At 54.6% G+C, this 26006-nt stretch overlaps 2 protein-coding genes across 2 annotated transcripts in view; one reads left to right on the top strand and one right to left on the bottom strand.

The window, feature by feature from the left end:
- Positions 1-14154, bottom strand: part of LIG1 (DNA ligase 1) — a 33925-nt gene extending 19771 nt beyond the window's left edge. Inside the window, exons 1-9 of the mRNA XM_028129616.2 lie at positions 14095-14154; positions 12835-12907; positions 11319-11405; positions 8161-8299; positions 7672-7801; positions 5501-5596; positions 3657-3764; positions 2888-3007; positions 2596-2671 (exon numbers count right to left, since the gene is read on the bottom strand). Coding sequence (XP_027985417.2) covers positions 2596-2671; positions 2888-3007; positions 3657-3764; positions 5501-5596; positions 7672-7801; positions 8161-8299; positions 11319-11405; positions 12835-12851 — 773 coding nt within the window. The 5' untranslated portion in view covers positions 12852-12907; positions 14095-14154. The remainder of the gene's footprint in view (positions 1-2595; positions 2672-2887; positions 3008-3656; positions 3765-5500; positions 5597-7671; positions 7802-8160; positions 8300-11318; positions 11406-12834; positions 12908-14094) is intronic.
- A 307-nt stretch (positions 14155-14461) lies between these two features.
- ZSWIM9 (zinc finger SWIM-type containing 9) lies at positions 14462-25252 on the top strand. Its single transcript, XM_008154533.3, has 4 exons — positions 14462-14517; positions 15555-15839; positions 18899-19211; positions 23117-25252. Exons 2-4 carry the CDS (start codon positions 15565-15567, stop codon positions 25241-25243), a joined length of 2715 nt encoding a protein of 904 aa, XP_008152755.2. The 5' UTR covers positions 14462-14517; positions 15555-15564; the 3' UTR covers positions 25244-25252.
- Positions 25253-26006: the final 754 nt, after the last annotated feature.

A 26006-nucleotide genomic window follows, 5' to 3' on the forward strand; every position in this document is an offset into this window, starting at 1 on the left:
GTGCGGGCTCTTCCGCATTCCCCAGACCAGGAAACGGGCCCAGAGTGGTTCAGCAGTTCCCCCGGTCACACAGCTGGGAGGAGCAGGGCTCCAGACTGCTCTCAACCACTACCTCAGAGCCTCACGCTGACCCTGTCAGAGCCAGCACAGCCCAGACTGCAGTCAGACCATCTGGTTCAAATCCCTGCTGCGTCACCAACCAGCTGTGTCACCCTGGAGAAGTGGCTTCCATCTCCAAACCAGTGTCTCCATCTGTACAATGAAGCCACCAAAATCCTATAGTGACATGTGGTCATAAGGGTTAAGGAGGAAATTAGGGTAAGGATTCTCATGAGGTGCATTTTGTGGGGATTATTTTAAAAACAACACTGATGCCGAAACCGGTTTGGCTCAGTGGATAGAGCGTCGGTCTGCGGACTGAAAGGTCCCAGGTTCGATTCCGGTCAAGGGCATGTACATTGGTTGCGGGCACATCCCCGGTAGCGGGTGTGCAGGAGGCAGCTGGTCGATGTTTCTCTCTCATCGATGTTTCTAGCTCTCTATCCCTCTCCCTTCCTCTCTGTAAAAAATCAATAAAATATATTTAAAAAAAAAAAAAAACAACACTGATGCTCTGGCCAGTGTTTCTAAATGTTTAGAGCATCTGCCTGCAAACTGAAGGGTCACAGGTTCGATTCCCAGTTAAGGGCAGGTACCTGTGTTGCAGGTTTGATCTCCGTCCCCAGTCTGGGCACATGCAGGAGGCAACCAATCAATGTCTCTCTCTCATTGATGTTTCTCTCTCTCTCTCTCTTCCCTCCACCCCCCACCCCTTCCATTCTTCCTAAAAAGTCAATGGAGAAAAATATCCTCCGGTGAGGATATTTTAAATAAATAAATATAACACTGACTCCCCAGCCTCAGGCCTATAACTATTCCAAAACTAGGGGGACCGAAGGGTACATGGGAAGACTCCAGATTTTTTCAGCTCTTCTGCTGATGCTTCTGCAGACAGGACTGTGGATGGAACAGGGGCAGGGCTGTGCACAATGAATTGTACAGACTCTGTGTTGAATAACTGTAGCCGTCCTGGCTGTTTCTATTGTTACTACAACAAGAGGCAGCAGAGCATGGTGGGTAAGAAATTCTACAGGCAGACTGCCTGCTTCAAATCCCAACTCTGCCACACTCGCCGTTTGCGACCTAAGCAAGGCACTAAAATCAGATAATAGTAAAGACAGTAATAATAGCAGCAGCTATAAACTTGCTGAGCTTGGCCATAGCCAAAGCCTAGTCCAGTGGTCGGCAAACTCATTAGTCAACAGAGCCAAATATCAACAGTACAACGATTGAAATTTCTTTTAAGAGCCAAACTTTTTAAACTTAAACTATATAGGTAGGTACACTGTTATTAACTTAATTAGGGTGCTCCTAAGCTGGCCTTTGCTAAAAACTCAAGGGGCCAAAGAGCCGCATGTAGCTCGCGAGCCGCAGTTTGCCGACCACTGGCCTAGTCTACACGCCTCAAGCCCTCCGGAGGAGACTGGCACAGAAAGGCTGTCACTTCCCTGAGGCCACACAGCTGGCAAGGGTGGAGCTGGGGTCTCAGCACTCCACGATGCTGCCCGCCTCCGGGAAGTGACAGTATCCCCTTGCTGTGAAAGGGGATACCAACAGCATCTACACCCCGTGGCGCCGTGAGGAGCACACAGATGCACACGGCCTAGCGCCTGGGACACAATTAACAGTGGATGTTAACTTCCTGTCATCAATACACCCCCAATTCAAAGGTGAGGAAACTGGAGGTCCTGCAGGTCGCTCTGTCACCTACAGGCAGCCATCAGACACAGACAAGGGATCGGGCTGGGAGTGGTGTAAGAAAAAGGGTTGCAGCGTCACATGAAATAAGAAACGAGACATAAAACGTTGTCTGTGGTGGAGAAACGTCTTCATAAACGCACAAGCACGGACGCACACCCAGGAGGCACGACGGGGCAGGACGCACACCCAGGAGGCACGACGAGGCAGGACGCACACCCAGGAGGCACGACGGGGCAGGACGCACACCCAGGAGGCACGACGGGGCAGGACGCACACCCAGGAGGCACGACGGGGCAGGACGCACACCCAGGAGGCACGACGGGGCAGTGGTGCAGGAAGAGCCAGGCTTAGGAATCAGGGGACTTGGGGCCCAGGCCGGGCCTTACCCCACTCCCTGTGGGACTCGGGAAGCCGACCTAACCTCTCTGGGCTCATGGTTCCAATGCCTGTGAAATGGCTAACATACCGCCTCCTCCACAGGACTGCTGCAGAGATGGAGGGCACCTTCAGCTGTACCTGACACAGTGCGTGTTCGAGGAAAGGAGCTCACTGCAGTGCAGGCACACGCTGAAACGATGCCACTTAATCTCTTAGGTCTCCACTGGGGTGTGAAACTGACATTAAGAATCCCCCATACATTTTTTTAATTAGTATTAGTATAATTAAAGCTGAAACTTTTCCGTGACTATCTGTCTCCTTTTTGGAAGCTGACAGTAAAATCAAAGAGGTCTGGGCCCACCTCCTGATTCTTTTCAATCCACTGTCCTCTCTACTCAACAACAGACACGGACTCACCCCTTGGACGCCTCCTTTCTTGGGGTGCCAGGCTCCTCTTCTTTCACTTCCTTTTTGATTGCCGGCTTCCGGGGGGCTGGGAAGGAAGCCAGAAAATTGTGGGTCCTTCTCCTTCTGATAGCCCCCATCCCACACCCCTCCCCAACACTCAACAGCCAGTGAAGCCAGGAGATGTATTAATTAGACTTCCTAATGCAGGAAGGCCGATGGACTTGCAGCTCTCTCTGGAGAAAGACCGGCCCGCCTCCTCCCAGCACAGCCCAGGGGAGGTGAGGCAGGAGGAGAAACTCACTGAAGAAACTGCTGAGCATCTTGGGAGCTCTGGGGGGAGGCTTGGCCTGGTCCTCGTCCTGGGGTTCCTGCTTCACCACCACCATAGGCTCTGAATCGCTTTCTGTCGGCGGCTCAGCTTCTAAAGCGAGAGGTCAGACGATGATGCTGCAAACTGTCTCCACCCTGGAGCTTTGCCCTGGTTAACCCCAAGGTCATTCTGACCCTCTGAATGGAAAACCTAACCAATTCTGCCCGTTTCCTCTGCCCAGAGTAAGCTTCGAGCCTGATGCTTTTTTGTCAGTACTAACTCATGGGATTCTAGCACTGGGCCCCAAACTGGAGACTTACGGAAAGGGTAAAAGACATCGCAGCCCGATGAGAAAATGTCCCCACTTCTGCAGCTGCAGAAAATCAGGTACCACGCTGCACCCTAAAAACAGCCCCACGGGTTGTTTCTAACTCGGGGGTCTCATGGACACCGGATGGCGGTTGTGAGCGACAGGCTCACCTCTAAACCCCGCAACTCCGCCTGGTTGTCCAACTTAAAAATTATTGCTCAACTCGTTACACTTAGTACCTAGGATTCCTGAGATGCCTTGTGTCGAAGGATGACTGGCTCTTTTTTTCTCACGTGCATGCAGAAAAGTAATAACAATAATAAAACCCGGAATCCACATTTAAACAGCACACTTGAGAATCTACATCTCATTTGAATGAATTGTCCTCCAAAGGCATCTGACCCCAAAAGCAGAGATGGGGCTGCAGGGGGAAGAGGATCTGAAACTCACTGCAGGTGTTTTGGGGCTCAGGGGGCATCATGGGCAGGTCCCCCTCTTCTGCTTTCTTCTCTTTGGCCACTTCTGGCTTTGGGAGGTTTTCTGTTGGGGTCTCTGCTTCTGACGACACACAGGAAAGCGAGAAGGCAAAAAATCACTTTGACCCCCAAGGACAGTTCAACTCCCAAGACGTTCTGCCCCTTTATTCTTTCTTGAGCCAATCTAGCGTCTCTGTAAAGTAAGCACGTCGCATGCCTCGTTTATTTGGCCCGTGTTAGCCTTTGAGTTTGACATGCTTGCTGTACAGGGACGGGAGGTGGGGACCTCCAAGGGAAGCCGATCCCGTGTTCACCTGTGCAGCTGAGCAAGGCCAGTTTTTTCTTATAATTATTCTAGAATTAGTTACCACCGAATAGGAGTTGCATGTGATAACTTGTTATAGATTACAATAAAAAATTTTAAACTGACTGAAAAAAATCATATCAGGGTAACAATAAAAGTTCTATAAACTAGCCGAGACCGGTTTGGCTCAGTGGATAGAGCGTCGGCCTGCAGACTCAAGGGTCCCAGGTTCGATTCCGGTCAAGGGCATGTACCTTGGTTGCGGGCACATCCCCAGTAGGGGGTGTGCAAGAGGCAGCTGATCGATGTTTCTCTCTCATCGATGTTTCTAACTCTCTATCTCTCTTCCTCTCTGTAAAAAATCAATAAAATATATTTTTAAAAAAAAAGTTCTATAAACTAACTTGGGGAAAATTTATCTTAGTAGAAAAAGCCACCCCCCACCCCCACATCCCCAGACACTGATAATTCATAGTAAAATTCATTACTGACTAAAAGTTGCCAACAGGAAATGAAATCTCCCCCGGGTAAGATGAGCTTAATAAAGACCTTTTATTAAACAAACAAGCCGACAGTGGCAAAGGCTGCAGCTGTTCTAATCTCAGGCCCCAAATGATCGATCGATCGATCGATCAGATCTTTATCACTGCAGCTCCCTCGTCACCAAGATGCACGAACTCACAGGGACACGGCAGGATATCTGACACTTTCAACGGAAACTGGTGACTTGTGCGCCACACTGATGAACTACTACGTCAAGGTATTTTAGTTTTCAGTATCGGGTCACGTTCCTTGCAGTTTCTGATATTACATTTTTGCAAAGCTGGTTTTCCCTAGTTGCTGTGATAAAAACCAAGTGCTGCACAGAAATCAGCATGGGACAGGAAACAGGAAATGAGGGTGGCAGTTTGCAACTGGATTCCAGTCTGAGACATGGTGCAGCGCCCCGGAGACATCCTATTAGTAAACCACTGTGACTACTTAAGAAAGTAGAAATATTAATCTTCCTCTCAACGTATGTGTATCATTTTCCTCAAGTGCCCAAGCTCCTAGAACATCGACAGTGGTTTGGATATCCACTGCTTAATAAACAGAACTGGCCTGGTGCTGGCCGAGGGCACCATGAAAAAATGCCTGAGACACTGCGGGGTCTGGGAAAATGTGGGAGCCTCTGCTTCCTGGTAAAATTTACAAGAAAAGGGGGGATCATTTAGAGGAACATATTTCCAAAAAGTAACGATAAAAAGTGAGAAACTGTGTATGGAAACTAAACTGAGACAGCCAAGTGAACATATTCCAAAATGCTCTCCTAATAAAATCCCATATTGGTGTGTGGGGATTTAGATTCATGGACACAGGCATCAAATCAGTGGGGTCCTAGCCCCTTGTCCTCCCGGATAGGCCCCGCCCTTCCAGGTTTCCCTCAGTGCACACAGTCAGACACAGTCAGACAGACACACGCATGCACACGCACACGCACACACACACACACACACCTCTTCCCGGTACCTCACCTTCTTCCACCTTCTTCCTCTTGGCTTCTTGGCCCTTGTCCATGCTGTGCTCCTCTAGGACATCCTGAATCTTCCGTTTAGAAAGCTGCTTTCGAGCTGGGAAGGCAAAGGATTAGGTGTAGCCGACTCGCTGGCCAATCTGCCCCCGCCCCGGGGAACTCGGCACCACGCCCCCCCCAACCCCCTAATGATGGGGCTCCTGAAAAGGCCCTGGGTCCTCCCCTTCTCCTCCTGCCCACAGCTACTGCCCCAGTTGAGCTTGTCCCTGGAGCTCACGCTGCCTCCTGGCTGTATGGCGGTGAGCAGGTTACTTACTGGGCCTCACTCTCCCACATCTGCAGAATGGAAATAGTCCCCAACAGTAAGCAAGGATGTAATGGGCTCAGCCCAGTCCCAACTGCAGCCAACGCTCTCCGTGCCCTGCATCCCTAGGATCTGACCATGTCCGTGTGTCCTGGACACATTTCCCAGAACCTCAGAGGCCCGATGCACCAGGAATCAACAGAGCCTGGGAGTTACCTCACCCAATGACTACCGGTGCTGGTGTATAAGAACCCTGCTCCTCGCACTTCCAGTAGATCATTCTGCACACATTTAGGCCAATTCCCAGCGCTTCCCCAGAGAATGAAGCTCCAGGGCCCACTGCGGGAGCCCACCTAAGAACACATCTTATTGGCCGACTCCCCTTCCCTGAATCACTGTCTTCTCTGCACCTCCCACCTCCCCAAGAAATGGTCTGCATTGAATCCTTGTCACAGTTTCAGAGCCTGTTTCTAGAAGATTCCAAATTGAGATCACATGGTGAAGAAAAGGCAGCTGTAATGCTTTTCATCAATTCTCACCTTCTCCCTGGTCTCTTGGCTTCTTCACATGACCCAGAGGGACCTTCAGCAGCTGTGGCTGGGACTGTCCCTGCCCTGCTCAAAAGCTTTCCACATTTCCCGCCCCCCCACTCCAGGACAAAGTCCTTTAGTGTCCACTCTGTCCTACCATCCTCCTTAACTTCTCTCCACCTGACCCTCTAACGCCCATGCCACACAATCCACTTTCTTTACCGACATCACTGAATTGCTGTCATTCCCAAACACTCCACACTGTCACCCCTCTGGGCTTCTGCACGTGTTGTTGAGCTAGTAGCCCAGCCCTTTGGGACAAAGCTCAGATGTCACTTCCTCTAAAATGAATCCCTGATACACCCCAAGCCAATGTTAGTGTCAGCCCCGAGCCACACAGTTACTTTATTAGGACCACCTCTCCCGCAGGCCTGACCAGCCTTCCAGCTCACAACGCCCCCACAGCTCCCCAGTACCGCAGGCCAAAGCCCGAGCTCCCTAGCCTCATGGGCTCCCTAGCCTCACATGCAGGGCCCTCCAGGAGCCAGCCCCACTCTCCTCCTCAGCTCATCTCTCCCCACTCGTCCTCAGATTCTCTCTACTCTCCAAATTGCACTGTTTTCTCCAGAAACACTGAAGCGTATGGACTCCCCAAACACACCACGCTGTTCTACCTCTTCGCTTCTGCACATGCTGTTCTCGGCTGCAACACTTCCCATCACCCTCTCCCAACATAGCGAACCCTACCCCATCTTCCGGGTCGCCTCCTCTGGGCTGGCTCAGTTCTGCGCTCCTACAACCCTCATTACCACTATTATTTCTTACTAGTAGCCCTGTGCACAAATCCGTGTGCCAGTAGGCCGCTGCCACCCTCCTGTAGCTCTCCGCCAGCTACCCCGCCCTCCTGTAGCTCCCCGTTCCCCCTACAGAGCTTGCTGCCCTGCCCCCTCCTGTAGCTCTCTGCTGCCCGCTTGTAGTTCGCTGCCCCACCCTCCTGCAGATCTGTGATCTGGTCGTTATGCAGTTGGTCGTTACGCCTCACAGCGTAACAGATAATTAGCATATTCCTCTCTTATTACATAGGAGGATACCACACCATCAATGGCAATACATGCGAACCACACTCATCATCTTAAATCTTCTGGTATCTACATTGAAAAGAGGGATAAAAACAGGTGAATGAAGTCATCTGCCCAGTCACACAGCCAGCGGATGGTGGAGCTGTGCTCTTAACCACAAGGCCGAGCTCAGAGCTGTCATGAGGATGGCTGCCTGGTGCGGAAATCCAAGTGGGGACAAGGACAAGCAACTGAAAGGGCAGGGCCCGGGGGTCCTTACCTGTGAGCCGCTTCGGGATCCCGGACGGGGAGATGGTCGCTGCTGGAGAGGTGCTGGAGAGGGAAGGGCTGCTCTCAGGGGACGTGACAGGACCGGGAGGGGAGACTTGTGGAGAGTTGGGGGCAGGCTTCTGGAAGAAGACAGAAAGCGCAATTAGGCGAGGGGTGGGGGGGAGCGCCCAGCTATCTCATTTCCCAAGCAGTTGAGAGCAGAGAGGGACGCTAGACCTTTCGTCTGTGTCTCTCCTCCTCTCCATGCCACCAGTCCCAGCCCCAGCTCAGGCCATGGCCCCTCTCACGGGGGTCCCATGACCTAGGCGGACTTAGGACCATGGAGACCAGCCCCACTGCTCCAGGACACAACCACGAAACCCTTCCCCTCCTGGGACATATCTCCAGGGCCCTCCTGAGCAGCTGCTGCACTCCGTTCCAAAGGCTAATGGGAATTAGGGCTTCTGCCGTAAAAGTGGGCAGGCTGATGGGGACCAACCTGGCCTTTGGGGGACGTGATGGCTTCATCATCCTCCTCCTCCCCTTCGCTGCACAGGACCCGGGCCGTCTTCCTCCCCGACCTCTTCACTGGAGAGTCACTCTCAGGCACCACTCTATTCCGCTCCTTCAGCGCCACCCTAGAAGGTGGGGAAATGGGGGTGTTCCAGCTGGCAGAGTGGGCCAGACAAACACTCCAGCTCCTTCACCATGTCTGATTCCTCTCCTTTCAACCATCAATGAACATTTTCTGGGGCCTCCTAAGCATATACTCTATTTTTATTATTATTGATTTAGAGAGAGAGGAAGGGGGAGAGAAACATCAATTTGTTGCTCCACTTACTTATGCATTCATTGGTTGCTTCTGGCATGTGCCCTGACCAGGGATCAAACCAGCAACCCTGGTGTATTGGGATGACGCTCTAACCAACTGAGCCACCCAGCCAAGCCTAAGCATATGCTCTGAATTATCCATCTATCCAGGATGAATCTCCGGAGGCCTCCTATGTGCCCACTGTGTGATGGGTGATGCTGAGAGCAAGTGCAGTCCCTATTTAGGGCAGAAACTGGCCTCAGCATCCATCTGAAAACCCTCTTTCTTTTAGTCATACAAGCCCCTGAGTTGTAGCTAGGCACATAGCCACTCGACTAGGGACTACACTTCCCAGCCTCCCCTGCTGCTAGGCATGGTCACGTAGTAAGTTCTGACCAATAGAATGTAAGTGGCCATGACTGACAAGCAACTTGCCCTCCACGTTGTCTTACCCCTGGAACTCGAACTTGCTGGCCTGCTTTGATAATGTTCATGAGGGCATGGCTGGGCTGGGAGGGTGGTGGGGGAGGGTGGGTAAGGAGGGAACCTCGGTCTCAAGACAACCTGCTAGCACAGAGCTGCCTACCAGCCCTATGCAGCCCCACTGCACCCCCAACACTGGCTCTGAGGAGCTCCCGGTCTGGTGAAGAGCACAGGCACAGACCATCAAAACACAGAGCAGTGTGGAGGTCGTTTACGGTATGAGAACAAGGCTGACTCCTACAGGTGTCTGCATCCCCAGAGCTCATGGTCTGGCTGATGAATGGAGACATCTCCCTAGTTAGGTCAGTGATGGCACACTCATTTTATGGATCCTCAAAAATAATAAAGTGGGTTTATACAAAGCATCATGGAAGGGCTTTAAAAGACATTCTCGAGAGGAAAAAAGCAGGTGATCAACACCACCAGAGGAGCTGCTGCTGATTTTGCTCACTAAAGCCCAGGATCCAGACAGCGCCTGACACGCAAAGATACTCAATAGATATTTGTTGAAAAAATAAGTATGTACAGTATGAGTCCATGAGTGTAAAAAATATCTGAGTGTTTGCCAATCTGTACCTGCAACTTGCATATATATTAATCTAACTTTTGCTATTTAAAAATAAAGGTGTCTATTACTGAGCATCTGGTATATATCTAGCCCAGCTACTTGGGCTAGATTAGCGACCAAAATGACAGTCCTGCTGTGCAATATGTAAGTATGGGAAACACTCAACAAATACTTATTGAGCACCTATTATGTATCAATAACTCTGGTAGGTGCACATATGTTTATAGGCACAGAAAAAAGGATATACCTCAAACTCGTAAAAGTAGTTCCTTTGGAAAGTGATTAGAAAGACTTCAAATGTTTACTTTACCTACTTCTCTGAGTTGACATATTATCAATCACCTTGTATAATTCCACATTAGGGTATACATACTAGACCAGTCGACTCTCTGCCACCTAGTGGTCAGCGCACAACATAGCGAGCGGTTGAGCAGCCTTAGCAATCATTAGCATATTACACTTTGATTGGTTGAATGGCTGACCAGACCAGACACTTAGCATATTAGGCTTTTATTATCCTAGGATAATCTTATTATTCCCATAATAAAAGCCTAATATGCTGTGTCTGACCAGTCAACTGTTCGACCAGTCGCTATGACATGCACTGACCACCAGGGGGCAGACGCTCTGACCAGTAGGTTAGCTTGCTGCTGAAGTCCGCAGATCAGAACCCAGCTGGCCAATCTCCCGTGGTCCCTCCACAGCCTCTAAAATATTTCTTCTAATTAATTTCCTTTCAACATGCACAAATCCGTGCACCGGGCCTCTAGTATAGGATATACAGCTATGTATACACAACAGGGGCAGATCTGAAAATCAAGAGTATTGAAAAAGAATATGACTTGATTATTGCCACTTACTGAGCCTGTAAGTGTGTGAACTGGGTACTATTCTCCACATTGTACACCGTTAATTCATTAAACCCACACAGAAAGCCTAACAGAGATTAAGATACCTATCACACATCAGGAACCGGGACACATGAAGTAAGGTTACTTGCCCAGGGTCCCAAATTGGGGATGTGAAAGAAATCTAGATTGAGTCCATGTTTGGGCAAGCTGATTGGTCCAGGGGTGATCATGTGACCCAAGCAGGGCCTTCCCATGAACTTGTGAAGTCGATGCTGGAGTAGATGCTCTCTTCTTAGATCAGCAATTATCAACCAGTGTGCCACAAAAGGCACACTGATGTGCTGCAAGAATTTGTAAAACATGCAGCACCTGACTAGTCAGGGGCACTGACCTCTTTTCCCTTAAATTCTCAAAAAAGCACAATAGCCATCAATTGTGAATGAGTTAAAATTGTAAGTTCAGCAAAAAATATCCTTTCTGGTGTGCGGCAGAATTTTAGTAATGAGTTTATGTGTGCCATGAAATGAAAAAGGTTGAAAATCACTGAATTTGATAAGCTGGCATCAAAATGAGGCCAGTGGCCAGCTTTTCTGCCTCTTAGAAAGTCTGCTCTAGAGCAGCGGTCGCCAACCTTTCGGACCTCCCGAACCACCAGCGGTCCGCAGACCACTGGTTGGCAACCGCTGCTCCAAACTGGTGGTCCGTGAGGTCCAAAAGGTTGGCGACCGCTGCTCTAGAGACATGAAACAGAGCCCTGAAGACAACTCTGAGGCCCTGGATCCAGCTGTGCCTGAAGCTGGACATCCCTGTTGGACTTCCAGTTATTGAAGTCAAAAATTCCCTCTGACATCCTGAGATAGTCTGAGCCGAGTTTCTACCACTCGCAGCCAAGAGTCCTGACTGACAAAGGAACAACCTCACCACATCCCAGACCCGTTACGTGCTTCGGAGGGGACTCGGTCTCTCTGATGCTGCTGGATGTCTCCTCTGGCTTCTTTGCCTTGCCCTCTTTCTTGGGGTGGAAAAATGACCTGGAGGAGCACAGGAGGGGGAAGAGAGGGAATGAAAACAGCACCAAGGACGCCTCCGATCCACGATGTCCTCTACAGCTTCTGACGCCAGTTCCCATCCTACCATGTAACAGGAGATTTCAAACAACCCCTTTGGTAAGGAAACTGAAGCCCAGATGAGGAGGCAACACTCTGCTTATTTTTCTGCCCTAACTCAACCTGAGAGATATGCCACATCCCAATTTCACTCAGCAAGTATTAACTAAGCACTCAGTATAAGCTAAGGACAGATTAGGCCCGGATTTCTCATCACATGAGAAAAACGCAGCGTGGAGTCTGTATGAGCCACCATCTCCCAGGTCTGTGTGGTGGGTGTTCAGGTCTGGGTCTGACTAGCTCCTGATAACAGCCCTCCACTTTTCTCTTGGGAGGCCTCTTCCCCACATTCTCTCAGTACCTGAGGTTTGCACAGGCCTGCCCTTTCACCCATGACTGGGGTGGGCACATGCCCCAGGCCTCATGACTGGGGTGGGCACATGCCCCAGGCCTGGCCAATCAGAGCCCTGCATCCCTGTGGCCAGATCAGGGACCGGCATGGGGCCTAAGCTGGGCGAATGGAACACCAGCCTAGACGTTGCTGGAACAGCTGGGAGAGAGGCAGCTCTTCCCACTGGGACTAACTCTCTGGTGCCAGAGCCCAAGGACGAGAACCTGCCAACACGACGCAACGTGAAGGAAAGCAGAGCTGAAACAGGGCGAGAGACGGATTCCCAGGGGCAAAGCTTTGGCAACCAGATCCAACTATTACCTCCAGAAGGTTTCAACGACACAGCCACGTAATCCCCTTTCTTCTTTTCCTGAGCCCTGCCTTAGGACAGGGCTTCTCAACCTCAGCATGCCTGCATGACAGGCCAGACCATTCTCTGTTGCATCGAGGATGTTCAGCAGCATGCCTGGCCTTTACCCCCCTCACCCCGCTGTGACGACCTCAAATACTGCCAGATGTGGAGGGCGACTCTGCCACTGACAGAACCACTGGGTTAGGCCAGGGATCGGCAAACCGCGGCTCGCGAGCCACAAGCGGCTCTTTGGCCCCTTGAGTGTGGCTCTTTCACAAAATACCACGGCCTGGGCGAGTCTATTTTGAACAAGTGGCGTTAGAAGAAGTTTAAAAAACTTGGCTCTCAAAAGAAATTTCCATCGTTGTACTGTTGCTATTTGGCTCTGTTGACTAATGAGTTTGCCGACCACTGGGTTAGGCTTTCCGAACCCTGCACCTAAAATGTTTTCGTTAACTCCTCTCCGTTTTCCATGGCCCACTCTGCGTTTTCCATACTGATCAACTTCAGGAAAATGCCAACCTGAGTTTTTCTAAGAAAAGGCAGCGAGTTCCAGATACAAGCAGAGACTCGGAGAGTTTAAGATGAGAAGGGGGACGAGGTTTCCTTACATGATACTTCGCTGCATGATGGCGGCAAAATTGTCCCTTCCCCGCTCCTCCTCCTCTTCTCCTGTCTGCTGTTCTGGAACAGAAATCCAAATACTTGGTGAGAAGACTGCTTGTGCAGATACAAAAACACACAAACCTTGCTTTTTAAAAACATTTTTATTGATTTCAGAAAGAAGGGGAGGGAGAGATAGGAACATCAATGATGAGAGAGAATCATTGATCAGCTGCCTCCTGCACACACACCCCCCCCCACTGGGGATCGAGCCCCCAACCCAGGCATGTGCCCTCAACTGGACTCGAACCTGGGACCTTCAGTCCACAGGCCAACGCTCTATCCTCTGAGCCAAACCGGCTAGGGCCATAAACCTCCTTCTTGCAGAAAGAAAAACAATCCACAAGATCAGAATCATGCATTTCCCCCTCGAGAAGAAACTCCCCTATTTTCCGGACCAGAACAATTTGCCAGTGAGATTTGCCAGTCGTATTCTTCATACACCTGCAGCTGTTGACCCTCCCCCAGGTGTAGCTCCTATGAGTCGCCTCACCCAGCGGTGGCCCGTTTCCTAGAAATACTTCCCTATCTGGATGTCCTCCCCACAGACAGCAGGTACTCATTCCTCACAGGCGGGTACCCCATTCACTTACGGCCCCACCCCTTCCCAGACCCAGGCCTCCTACTCCCAGTCCGGCCTCCAAAGCCCTCCCCTTGGCCCCGCCCCCAAACAGGTAACCGAGGCCAGACCACTCCCCATCCAGGAGGTTCCCGACCTTCCATAAGGCCTTTGCCTACACCAGGGCCTTACCACTGGCCTTTCCATGGCTCACCCCTTAAAGCTGGCCCCGCCTCCAACTTTTCCCTTTTCCCTCCAGGGCCCCGCCCCTCCGGTGGCCCGCCCCCATGTGGCCCCGCCCCTCACGGGCCCCGCCCCTCGGGTGGCCCGCATCTCCCGGCCCCTCCAATTTTCGGTGCCCCAGTCCACTTAGCCATTTGCTGACTGTGCCCCCATCCAGGTGGCCCGGTCCCTCCAAACCTCGCACGAAACCCTCTCCGTCCAACTGGCTCCAGCCGCGCGTCTACCTCCCACCCGGCCCTCTCCCTCCGGCGGCCGCGCTGCCGGCGCTCTCCCCTCCTCACCGCGCTCCCGGCCGCTGAAGCCGGCAGTCCCCGCAAAGCCGCGAGCCCCGGGCGCCCCTGAGCCCCCGCGGCCCGCCCCACTCGCCTCGCGCTGGCCCTGCGCGCCGCAGTCCTGGGCGTCTCACCGGGAACCCCCGGGTACTCGACTGCGCTCCCAAATTCGCGCCACGGATTTCGCGCGCAGAATCTCGGCGGCCGGGGGTGGGGCCGGGCTGAGAGGCGGGGCCAGGGCGACGTCCGCGCCGCCGCCGCTCGGTGGATGCTGGGAGTTGTAGTCTCCAGGGCGGGAGGCTGTTAGGGGAGGGGTGAAGAGGGGGCGAGCCCTCCCGCAGAGCACGCTGGGAGAAGGCCCGCGCCTTTCCTCGGTCTGGACCAGCGGGTGTGCTTGCGGGTCCCCGGAGTGACGGACGGGGAAAGAGGGAGACTTGGAAAAAGCCGCTGCGCGAGGCACGGCGGGAAGAGAGGCCGGAGGCCGCGCGGGGCATCCCGGGAGCAAGGGCCTTGGCGCGGGGCATTGTGGGAGGTGGACGCCGCTCCGGGGCGGGTAGGTGAGTGGGGAGGGGCGGGAAGGGTGCACATCTGGGGGAGGGAGGAGGTACCACTGGGTGGGACAGCGGGAGCGTAGGGGCCGCGGCGGGCGGAGCTGGGAGGGGCTGGGAGAGCGGGCGGGGAGGGGCTGCAGGGGTGGGGGTCGCGCAGCTGGACGCTGGAGCATCTGAGTGATGGAGCGTATCTGAGGACCCGGGGCCATGTCTCGGACCATAACGCACCCCTGGAGGATGATACCTGTAGATGAAAGGAGGGGGCCCCAGGGGGACGGGGGGAGCGCAACTGAGCAGGAAGGGGACGCAGACAAATATTAGTGACACTTCTGAGAACTGGCCACAAGTGGATGGGGTACCCGCCTGTGAGGAATGAGTACCTGCTGTCTGTGGGGAGGACATCCAGATAGGGAAGTATTTCTAGGAAACAGGGGCCACCGCTGGGTGAGGCGACTCGTAGGACCTACACCTGGGGAAGGGTCAACAGCTGCAGGTGTATGAAGAATACGACTGGGGGTGAGGGGTCCCCGGCGGGATGTGGGAGCACATCTGGAGATGGAGCATCTTTGGGGGGGGGTGGCACAGCTGTACAGCCAAGTGTAGACACGCGGAGGGGAGAGTTCCTTACGAATGGGGGCACGAGAGGTTACTGCCACATGTCGGAGGCACATCTGGAGGGGAGGAGGAGGTCTTCGCTGGAAGTTGGGAACCTATTTGAGGAAGTCTCCACAACCGAGCTTAAGAGTCATATTTTGGGAGAAGGACCCCAACTAGGGGTCACGTCTACGGAGGAGGGAACCAGAGCTGGCGTTAGGGGTCTGGATGACGGGCTCCAGCCGTCCGTGGATAATGCAGGAGGTGGGAGAAGGCCGAGGATGGGGTGGAGGTTTATTTCTAGAGATGAATGGGGTTGTATCCCACCGGGGCCCCGCCTGCATAGAGGCACCAGTAGCCACGAGGCGGGTCTGAAGTGGAGGGAGTAGGATCCTCAGGTGGGGATGGGTCTGCGGTCTTAGGCACCTGTCCTCCCGCCTGTGACTTAGGTGCCCCAGGATGGAGCCCCCACGGGGCGTGGTGGTGGGGCAGCAGGAGCAGGAGGAGCGGGAGCTGCTGGCACGGGCCTTCTTCTCCTGGGCTGAGTTCAGCCGCTTCTTCGACGCGTGGTGCCAGCAGCGGCTGGCGCTCTTCTTCATCCAGAGCTCCATGCACCTGACGCGCTGCCACTGGGCCAGGCTGCCCCCGCTGTACACGCTCATCGACGTGCTCAAGTACAGCTACGTGCGGCTGGTGTGCAAGGACGTGCGTGCTCCCAGCCGGCCCGCCATGGGGTAAGTGAGCTCAGCCACCACCCTGCTGCGTGCTAGAGGGGTAAGGGAAGCAAGGGGGAGGGGTAAGCACAGAGCCGCACACCCAGAGACTGGAAGAGAGAGATGCCAAGTGAAACAGCTAAGTGTACCTTGTAAGAGAGGCTGAGAGGGTCAAGAAGGGAAGCTTACTGAGAGAGAGAGAGAGAGAGAAGAGAGAGAGAGAGCGCGCGCCAGGAAGCTGGAGGGACAAAGTCAAACACAGTGAGAGACAGGACAGGCTCTACTTACAGACTCTATGATAGATATCCAAGAGACAGAAGAAGAAAAAAAGACTCAACAGATTCCAGAAACGTGGAGACTTGGAGCCAGAGATACCAGACAGAGCCAGAAAAACAGGTGAAAGCCAGGTTTTGTGCTCATACAAGGAGATCAGAGACAGGGCTGCAGAGAGAGCCAGAGGACAGAGAGAAAAGCCCATGGATTCAATAAATACAGGGCCAGGCCCCGGCGGGGGGGCTGGGATATTTCCCTGGGGGGATGGAGAGGCGGTTGTTTGAGCTGGATGGACAAATTCCCTGCCCGTCTGGAACTTCAGACTGAGCAGAAAGATGGATGTTGAATGAACAAACCCACTTGTAACTCCCTCCAACTATCATGCTACGGCAGGGCAAGTGAGAAATCCAAGAGAGCTAAGAAACACGCCCAGCCCTAACTGGTTTGGCTCAGTGGATAGAGCATCGGACTGCGGACTGAAGGGTCCCGGGTTCGATTCCGGTCGGGGGCATGTACCTTGGTTGCTGGCTCATCCCCAGTGGGGGGTGTGCAGGAGGCAGCTCATCGATGTTTCTCTCTCATCAATGTTTCTGGCTCTCTATCCCTCTCCCATCCTCTCTGTAAAAAATCAATAAAATATATTTTAAAAAGAAAAAAGAAAGAAACACGCCCAGATGGCAAAGGGTATTTCAATTGGCCCCAATTTTAAACTGGGAACGTTCCCCATAGAATGTTAGTTTCTGGCTCCGCTTGAAGCACAGGAAGAGGCTGAGCCCACATTCCCGCGTGGCCGACGGCCACCCCAGTTAGACGGGCATCGGCACTCAGGTTTGCCCCAGACCCCACCACTCCCTGCTGCTCAAACTTAGCACTGCCGCTTCCTTGCTTTGCCTGCCTGCCCCCGCCCCCCCCCCCCCCCCCCGTAGGCGCATGAGTTTGAGACGCTGGTTGGGGAGCCAGGGACAAGAGCAGAGTGCCTAAGAACACAGACTCTGCCCTCAGGCTGCTTGAGCTAGGTGCCCCAGGGTGGCGCCTCTATGCAGATGGGGCCCCGGGCGGGATACACCCCCATTAATCTCTAGAAATAAACCTTCACCCCATCTTTGGCCTCCTCCCACTTCCTGGGTGGGTGTCTTAGGCAACAGACTTCACATGCCCAGGCCTCGGTTTTCTCATCTGTGAAGTGGGGTTATCACAGTACCTACCTCGTGGGGCTGCTGGGAGGTTCCCGAGACACCATGCGCGGGAACACGGGGCGGCTGGGTAAAGGGTAGCTGTTACAGGAGGAATGGAGAGCACAGGCTTCTGGGTGCAGACCATGGCTCTGCTGCTGGTTAGCCGGTGACATTGAGGTTGTGACTCACCTTTTCTGGGCCTCAGTTTCCTCACTTGGAAAATGGGAGAAGTAAATGGAAGAGAGAGAGAGAGAAACATCTGATGTGAGAGAGACACGAATGGTTGCCTCCTGTGTGTGCCCTGACCTGGCTGGGGATCAGACCTGCAACTGAAGCAATGTCTAGAGCAGGCGTCCTCAAACTATGGCCCGCGGGCCACATGCGGGTGTTTTTGCCTTTTTGTTTTTTTACTTCAAAATCAGATATGTGCAGTGTGCATAGGTATTTGTTCATAGTTTTTTTTAAACTATAGTCCGGCCCTCCAACAGTCTAAGGGACAGTGAACTGGCCCCCCGTTTAAAAAGTTTGAGGACCCCTGGTCTGGAGTGTGGAGAGATGGTCAGAAACACCCAGTACATACTTACAGGCTCCTAACCACAGGAACAGTAGAAGAAAAGATCTATCCAAGGCAGATCAGTCGGCAAGGTCTTTCTGGGGCAGTTGTAGACCTGGCCAAGACATCTGAGCATATCCAGTTTTCAGTAGAGGAGCTTAGAAATCCGTTCACATTACACGAAAGTTCACACTGTGTGACTCGTGACCTGCTTGACTGTGAATGTGCAGGAGAATGAGACCATACAGGTGATTCATTGGGAAAATCCCCTGACTCTAGAAATGGTCCGCTGGGCCCGCCTCACAAGAAGTCCGACTCCCTGAAACCTCTCTCCCTGCACAGCTGAAGCAATGGAAACAGTTTTTGGAAGATCAGTTAAATCTTAAAGATCCTTTTCTTGAAAGAATAAAAAAAAAAAAAAATGGGAGAAGTGGCCCTAGCCAGATTGGCTCAGTGGATAGAGCGTCAGCTTGTGGACTGAAAGGTCCCGGGTTCGATTCCGGCCAAGGGCACATGCCTGGGGTTGCGAGCTCGATCCCCAATAGGGGGCATGCAGGAGGCAGCCGATCAATGATTCTCTCTCATCATTGATGTTTCTATCTCTCTCTCCCCCTCTCCCTTCCTCTCTAAAATCAATAAAAATATATATTTAAAAAAAAAAATGGGAGAAGTGACTTGCCCAAAGTCAGACACCCGGCATATGCTTAAGGCCCTCTACTCTATGCTTGAAACCATTCTTAATTTAAAAAATAATAATAGCCCTAACCAGTGTGGCTCAGTGGATAGGGTGTCGGCCTGCGGACTGAAGGGTCCCAGGTTCGATTCCGGTCAAGGGCATGTACCTTGGTTGCAGGCACATCCCCAGTAGGAGGCGTGCAGGAGGCAGCTGATCGATGTTTCTCTCTCATCGATGTTTCTAACTCTCTATCCCTCTCCTTTCCTCTCTGTAAAAAAAAAAAAAATCAATAAAATATATTTTTTTAAATAATAATAACAAAATAAAAAATAATAATGAAAAGGAGAGCGAGGGACGAAGAGGGCAGGGGTGATGTGCTGGCGGCCGTGTGGTTCCTCCGCAGGCACCACGAGGCGGGCTGCCCTGCCTTCATCATCGTCAAGCTGAGCCCCCTGCGGGACCGCCTGGTGGTGACGGAGTGCCAGCTGACCCACTCGCACCCGGCCTGCCCCATCGAGTTCGCCTACTACTTCCGCCCGGGCCGCCTGCTGGCCAACACCTGCCTGCCGGTGCGCACCACCAACAAGATCTCCAAGCAGTTCCTGGTCCTGGCCGACGTGCACCGCCTGCTCTCCTACTGCAAGGACCGTGACCACAGCGTCATCGACGCCCTGCGCGTGCTCCAGGGGCTCTTCCACAAGGACCCTGAGGCCAAGGTGGGGTCTCGGGAGAGGCAGGTGGGGGGTCATTCATTCACTCACTCACCCTCCCACTCATCCATTCACTCCTTCATTCATTCCTCCGTCCATTCATTCCGTAACTACTCATGGGGGCATGGGGGTGCAGCAGCGGAGAAGACGCAAGTGGTCCCTGCCCTCAGAGACGCCCTCTGGTGCAGCGCCAGCACCACCCGGTCCAACTTCCTGCCGTGAAGGAAACGGTCTGTGATGCTGCGCTGCCCGCAGGGAAGCCCCGGCCACAGTTAGCCATTGAGCCCTTGAGCGTGGCCAGTAGGACCGAGGAACTGGATTTTAAATTGTATTTCACTGTAACCGCCTGCAATTTAAACAGCCACTGCTGGCTGCCGGCCACCGTGCAGAAGTGACGGCTGGCACTAGCTCGCAGCGGCAGGGGGAGAAGCCGACGGTAGACACACCCATCCAGATATGATTCCAGGTCACAGGCCTGGGCGCTAGGAAGAGGAGGGTTCAAGGTGACGGGAGGCACTGTTTTAGAAACAGTGCATGGAAAGTGTGGAGTGGGGTGGTCTCTGATGTCCACTCTCGTGGAACCCCCTTCTATGATCGATTCCCCCCAGTGCCCCTGGTCTGTGTGTCTGAGATGACACCCACACCCACATTTTTAAAAAACATTTTATTGATTTTTTTACAGAGAGGAAGGGAGAGGGATAGAGAGTTAGAAACATCGATGAGAGAGAAACATCAATCAGCTGCCTCCTGCACACTCCCTACTGGGGATGTGCCCACAACCAAGGTACATGCCCTTGACCGGAATCGAACCCGGGACCCTTCAGTCCGAAGGCCGACGCTCTATCCACTGAGCCAAACAAGCTAGGGCTTCATGTAGCCTCTTTTTACATCATACCAGCCAACACCAGATTGAAACTTCTGCTGACAGAATCATAAAGTAATAGCATAAAAACGGATGGCGGTTGAAAAAAATTATAGTGGTGTTGTGACTAATTCAGTGGTGTGCTTACTTGGCTTTTTCATAAAATGTATTGCCTTCCAGTACTATTTAAGAAGCTGAATGTATGATTTCAGGGTTAGGAAAGCAATTGCCTTGTTCTCTTTGGATTCTGCTAGGCTTTTTTTTTTTCTTGGGGTTGTTTTTCCCCTCGAAAGCTGAGAGCTATGCGGTGCTTTTTAACCGTCTTGTAGAAGGAGATGGGTCATGGCAGAGTCTGTGGAGAGATCGGTGCTTAGATTTTACTTCAAGTGTGATGATGCCCTCCTAGCCGGTTTGGCTCAGTGGATAGAGCATCGGGCTGTGGACCCAAGTGTCCCAGGTTCGATTCCAGTCAAGGGCACCTGCCTTGGTTGCTGGTCCATTCCTGGCCCAAGCAAGCCCAATATTTCTCTCTGTCTTTCCCTCTCTCTTCCACTCTCTAAAAATCAATGGAAAAATATCCTCAGGTGAGGATTAAAAAAGGAAAAAAAAAAAGTGTGATGCCAGGTCCTGAGCAAGGCTTTTAAGCAGGGGAAGGATGATCTGATAGGAGTTTTGAAAATGCCGCTCTGGTACCCATGCGGGGAACAGAGGGACATTTGGATGGAGACAGGAAGCCCAGTGAGGGGCAGCTGTAGAACCAGGTGAGGGATGGTGGTAGCCATGGGGGCCGGGGAAGTGGTCCGATTCCGGACTCGTTATGAAGGTCGTTTCTAAGACTTAGGGATGGATTGCACGCAGAGGGTGGAGAAGGAGGGAAACCAAGAATCAGCCCTGACTGTCCGGGCCTGAGCCGTGGAGTGGACGCTGGAGCCCTCGATGGACATGGGGCTGACCAGGGAGGGGCAGGTTGGGAGAGTGAGAGGCAACTTCAGGGCTTTGGGCCACTAGTCTCAACGGTCACGCACGCCGTCCAAAGGGCCATGTTGGTGCCGAGGCCGTTAGGTAGGTAGGTCTGGAGCCTGGAGACCCACAACTGGAGCTGGCAGCTCAGGGGTGATGCGGGCGGTGACTGGTGCGATCCCCTTGGCAGAGCGGGAGAGAGGAGAGGGCCGGGACTCTGCGGCACTTCGACGTGGAGCAGGGGAGGAGCGGGCAGAGGAGATGCCTGGGGGGAAGGAACGCCAGGCCTGTTCGGGGTGACGGAAGCCGAGAGCCACCTGTGTTCCAGGAAGGAGGCAGGGTCACCATCTGAACGCTGCTGAGAGCTCGAGGAAGACAGTAGTAATAGCTGGGATCTGACTCATGCCAGCCGGCCTGCCAAGCTTTGGGCACAGATGACCTCATTTTATCCGCACCAGGACCCTGTTCAACAGGCTTCATTCTCTCCATTTTGCAGACAAGGAAACTGAGGCTAAAATGCAAGGGAAGTCACTTGCCCAAGGACTCAGAGCTACTAAGAGGCAAAGCCAGGCCCTGGCTGGTTTGGCTCAGTGGATGGAGCGTCGGCCTGGGGACTGAAGGGTCCCGGGTTCGATTCCAGTCAAGGGCACATTGCCAGGTTGTGGGCTCGATCCCCGGTTGGGGGGCATGCGGGAGACAGCTGATCAATGATTCTCTCTCATCATTGATGTTTCTATCTCTCTCTCCCTCTCCCTTCCTCTCTGAAATCAATAAAAATATATTTTTTATAAAAGAGAGAGGCAAAGCCAGGATTCAAACACCGTGTACCCTGACCTCCACTCCAGAGACGTCACTCACACCCACGCACTGCTGCACGCTCACATGCAGGATGCATTGAGCCCACGCGCTGGGCCAGGTGTCTGAAATGCAACAAATCCTTGTGGGGCTTACCTCTTAGGCAGGGCAAACGGGCAGTAAGCAAACCAGCCAGTAAAGAGGGGACGTGCTTCAGGGCCATGGCCAGGAGGGGTGAGAGAGAGCCAGAGTGTTTGCTCAGCGCGATAGCTAGAGAAGGCCATTACGGGGACGGGGTCTTTACTATATAATTACTATATAATTATAGTGATAACGAACGCTTTGAGAGCACTTACTTTTTGAGTGATATTGTTGAATGATAGTAATATTTGTGCCAGGCAGCATTCTAAATGCTTCCATTGATTTCAGCCTTCCAATCACAGAGATACCCTCGGCATCATCATTTCACAAATGAGATGGAGGTCAGGGCAGTTGCCGGAAGCCACCAGCCGGGAAGTTAGGGCTCCCACATCTCAGCCCGGGCAGCAGGCTCCAGAGGCGCTGCGGGGTCTGCCTCTCCGTGCACGAGGGAATGAATGTTCAGCTCCCAGAAAGGGAAATGGGGGGAAAGGAAGTTGCGGAGGAAGCTGAGGCACAGGTTCAATGACAAGGTTGGAAAGTGCTGAGGCCCAGACTCAAACCTCGGCAGTCTGGCTCCATGGCCTATGCGCTTTACCAGACCAGTGGCTCTCACACTTGAGCCAGCGTGGGAATCTCCTGGACTTGTCACAGGAGGTTGCTAGGCCCACTCCCAGAGTTTCTGACTTAGCAGGTGGGGGCGGGCTTGAGAATACGCATTTCTGTCAAGATCCTGACAGGTGATGCGCGCGCTGCTGGTCCAGGGCCACGCCTTGAGAACCGCTGCCTCAGGCTGCCTCTCGGCGCATGAGGGGATGGCTAACTTGTTTCCACTCTCGATTCTAATAATTACAGGCTGTTGTTGTTCCTTGTGATTAAGGAAACGGAAACTCGGAGAGGCTGTCTAGTGCAAAAACCACGCAGCTGTTAGACGGTGGTGCCAGGATCGCAAACCCAGGCGAATGGCCTCCAGGGCCCACATTTTTAACCATTGCCCTGCACTGCCTCCTGCCGGTCAAAATAATAACTGCATGCCCACAGGAACGAATGGATTTCCAAATCCCCCAGCCGGGGAAACTGAGGTCGGGGAGCTGGGCGTGGCAGCCCCCCCGGCGTACCCTGACCTCCTTCCCCGCCTCCCCGCCCCGGCCCTCAGGTGAAGCTGGTGTTCATGGAGAACCAGGCGGTGGTGGAGACCGTGTTCTTCCTGACGTCGCGCACGCGGGCGCTGCTGCGGCGCTTCCCGCGCATGCTCCTGGTGGACCGGCTGCCGGGACTGCAGGGCGCCCTGGACCTGCTGGCGGTGCTGTGCGTGGACGGCGCGGGCCGCGCTCGCCAGGCTGCCTGCTGCGTGGCGCGCCCGGGCACGCCGAGCCTGCTGCGCTTCGCGCTGGCCTCGCTGCTGCAGAGCGTGCCGGACGTGAAGGGCCGCGTGCGCTGCCTGACGGCGGGGCCCGAGGTGACCGCGCAGCTGCCCGCCGTGCGCCAGCTGCTGCCGGGCGCGCGCGTGCAGATCTGCCGCGCGCAGGGCCTGGAGACGCTCTTCAGCAAGGCGCAGGAGCTGGGCGGCGCCGGCCGCGAAGACCCCGGCCTGTGGCCCCGCCTGTGTCGTCTGGTCGGCGCCTTGTCGCCGGCCGCCTACGCCGAAGCGCTGGTGGAGCTGCGCGCCCACGGCCCCGCCGCCTTCGTCGACTATTTCGAGCGCAACTGGGCGTCTCGCCGCGACATGTGGGTGCGCTTCCGCGCCTTTGAGGCAGCCCGCGATCTGGACGCGTGTGCCCTGGTGCGCGGCCACCGCCGGCGCCTGCTGCGCCGCCTCAGCCCGTCGCGCAGCATGGCGCAGTGCCTCCGCGACCTGGTGGCCATGCAGTGGGCCGATGCGTCCGGAGAGGTGGCGCTCGACGGCGGCGGGGGGCCTTGGCTGGAGGGCGAGCGGTGGCGGGGAGCCCAGGTAGAGGATGAGAGAGCCAAGGGCCGGGAGAACGGAGACTGGGGAGGGGCCCCCACTGAAGGAAGTATTTGGAGAGGCGCCCAGTTAGAGGAGTGGGCCAGGGAACTGGAGACCAGAGACCGGCGCGGGGCTCAGTCAGAACGGGAGAAGGAGAGAGGAATGCAAATCCGATATTGGAGAGGGGTCCAGCTGGAGAACCAGAAGGTGAGGGGACTCGAAGGGAGTGTCTGGAGAAGGTCCCAGCTGGAGAGCGAGCACCGAGGCTGGAGGGGGGCCCAGCTGGAGGGTGAGAGTGACTGGGGACTAGAAGGTTACGTCTGGAGCGGGGCCCACGTGGAGGACCAGGGGCTGAGAAGTTTGGAAGGGTACACCTGGAGGATGGCGCAGTTGGAGGACCGAAGGGTGAGACCTCTGCAGACCGCGGACGGGAGGACCCAGTTCGACTGGGCCAGGGCCAGGGGCCTGGAAGGAGGCAGCTGCAGGGGCGTGCAGGGGCCTGATGCAAAAGTCCCTGGACTGAAACCCAGAGACCAGAAGGGGCTCCCGGTGGAAGCGGAGAAGGGAGGGAGGGTGGAGGTCAGGAACTGGAGGGGGGTCCATTTGGAGGAGCCCCCGGAGCCGGTCCCTGAGAACAGAGACCAAAGGGCGCCCCACTGGGGACAGGAGAGGAGAGGGCCAGAAATTAGAGAAGAGAGAGGAGTGTGGCCGGGGGTCAAAAGGAGAAGGGACCTGGAGGACGTCGTTCTGGTCCAGCTAGGGGACCCCCGGGTGACAGGCCTAGAGAATGGAGAGGGAGGGGGGGCTCGGTCTGGGGGCCCCAGGAACCGAGGAGGGCAAGGAAGGGAGTGTATGGACGCAGGAGGGCGGTGCCTAGGGCTGGGGAATGGAGTCCTGTGCGGCACCCCCACGGGGACTGTGTTTGAGGGTGACCCTGAATGGGCAGGGGACAGACTTCAGGAAGGAAGTGAAGGAGAAGGCCCGAGGGAACCAAAGAGACCTCGCTGCCCGTCAGAGCAGGAGGCGGACTGGGAGCCGCTGGCCAAGTTCCGCGCGGCCTGTGGGCCAGAGCTGGCCGACCTGGTGGCCGAGGAGCTGTCCTTCGCCAGGCAGCACGGGACCCGGGGTTTCCACGTGACTGGGGCTGGCTTTGCCCTGAAGGACGGCACCTCGGACTTCTTCCTGGACGGCGCCCTGACGCGCTGCAGCTGCTCCATCCACGCTGCCCGCCATCTGCCCTGCCGCCACCTCTTCGCGGCGCGCCTCCTCACGGGGGCGGCCTTATTCCACGTGGACCTGCTCAGGGACTGCTGGGGGAGGGCCCCGGAGTCCTGACCCTCAGCCCCTGCCCGCCACCCTCCCTGTGAGGGCCGGAGGGCATTCTTTTATCCCAAAGATAACAAGGCCGAGGCCAAGGAGGCCGCCCCAGCCCCTCTTGCCACCTCCTGGGTCACCCAGGGACCTCACCTTGGCAGTTTGCCTCTCTGGGTCCGAGGGGAAGTGGTCAGTGGTCTCCAAGGTCCTGGAGCCACAGGTGTGGAAGGTGGTGGCCAGGGTGGACTCTGAGGGCTTCCTCAGACGATGAGGCATAGACAGGGTCAGGCCGGGGCAGAAGGAAGAACGAACAACAGAGGGAGGGGAGGATGCCTGGCTCTGGGCACCGCCTGGCAGGAGTAGACTGGTCAAGTCCACGGAGCGCAGGGGGAGGAGGGGCAAAGCAAGGAAGAAAGAGAACAGATGGAGGAGAGGTAAGGGAAGAAAAGACAAGAAGATAGAAATGGGGGAGAGCTCGAGAGAGGAGGCGGAATGGAGAAGAAACAGGAAGAAGCAGAGGGAGGCAGGAGGAGGGGCCGGAAGGAGAGGTGGAGAGGGAAGAACACACGGAGACCCAACCAAGGAAAAGTGGGGAAGAGGGGGAGAGAAGACAGGAGGGAGTGATCTGGGTTCTTTCCCCAAGGATGGAGGCTTGGATCCTGTCACCTGCTGATTGGTCATTCCCAGAAGACGGAACAAGAGGGAGCCCGGAGAGTCTTGGGGGACGGCCTGGGGGCCTCCGGTGGTGAGGGGAGCAATCGGGGCTATTGTGCTTCAAGACGGG

The sequence above is a fragment of the Eptesicus fuscus genome, chromosome 21 (assembly GCF_027574615.1).
Source record: "Eptesicus fuscus isolate TK198812 chromosome 21, DD_ASM_mEF_20220401, whole genome shotgun sequence".
Classification (NCBI taxonomy): domain Eukaryota; kingdom Metazoa; phylum Chordata; class Mammalia; order Chiroptera; family Vespertilionidae; genus Eptesicus; species Eptesicus fuscus.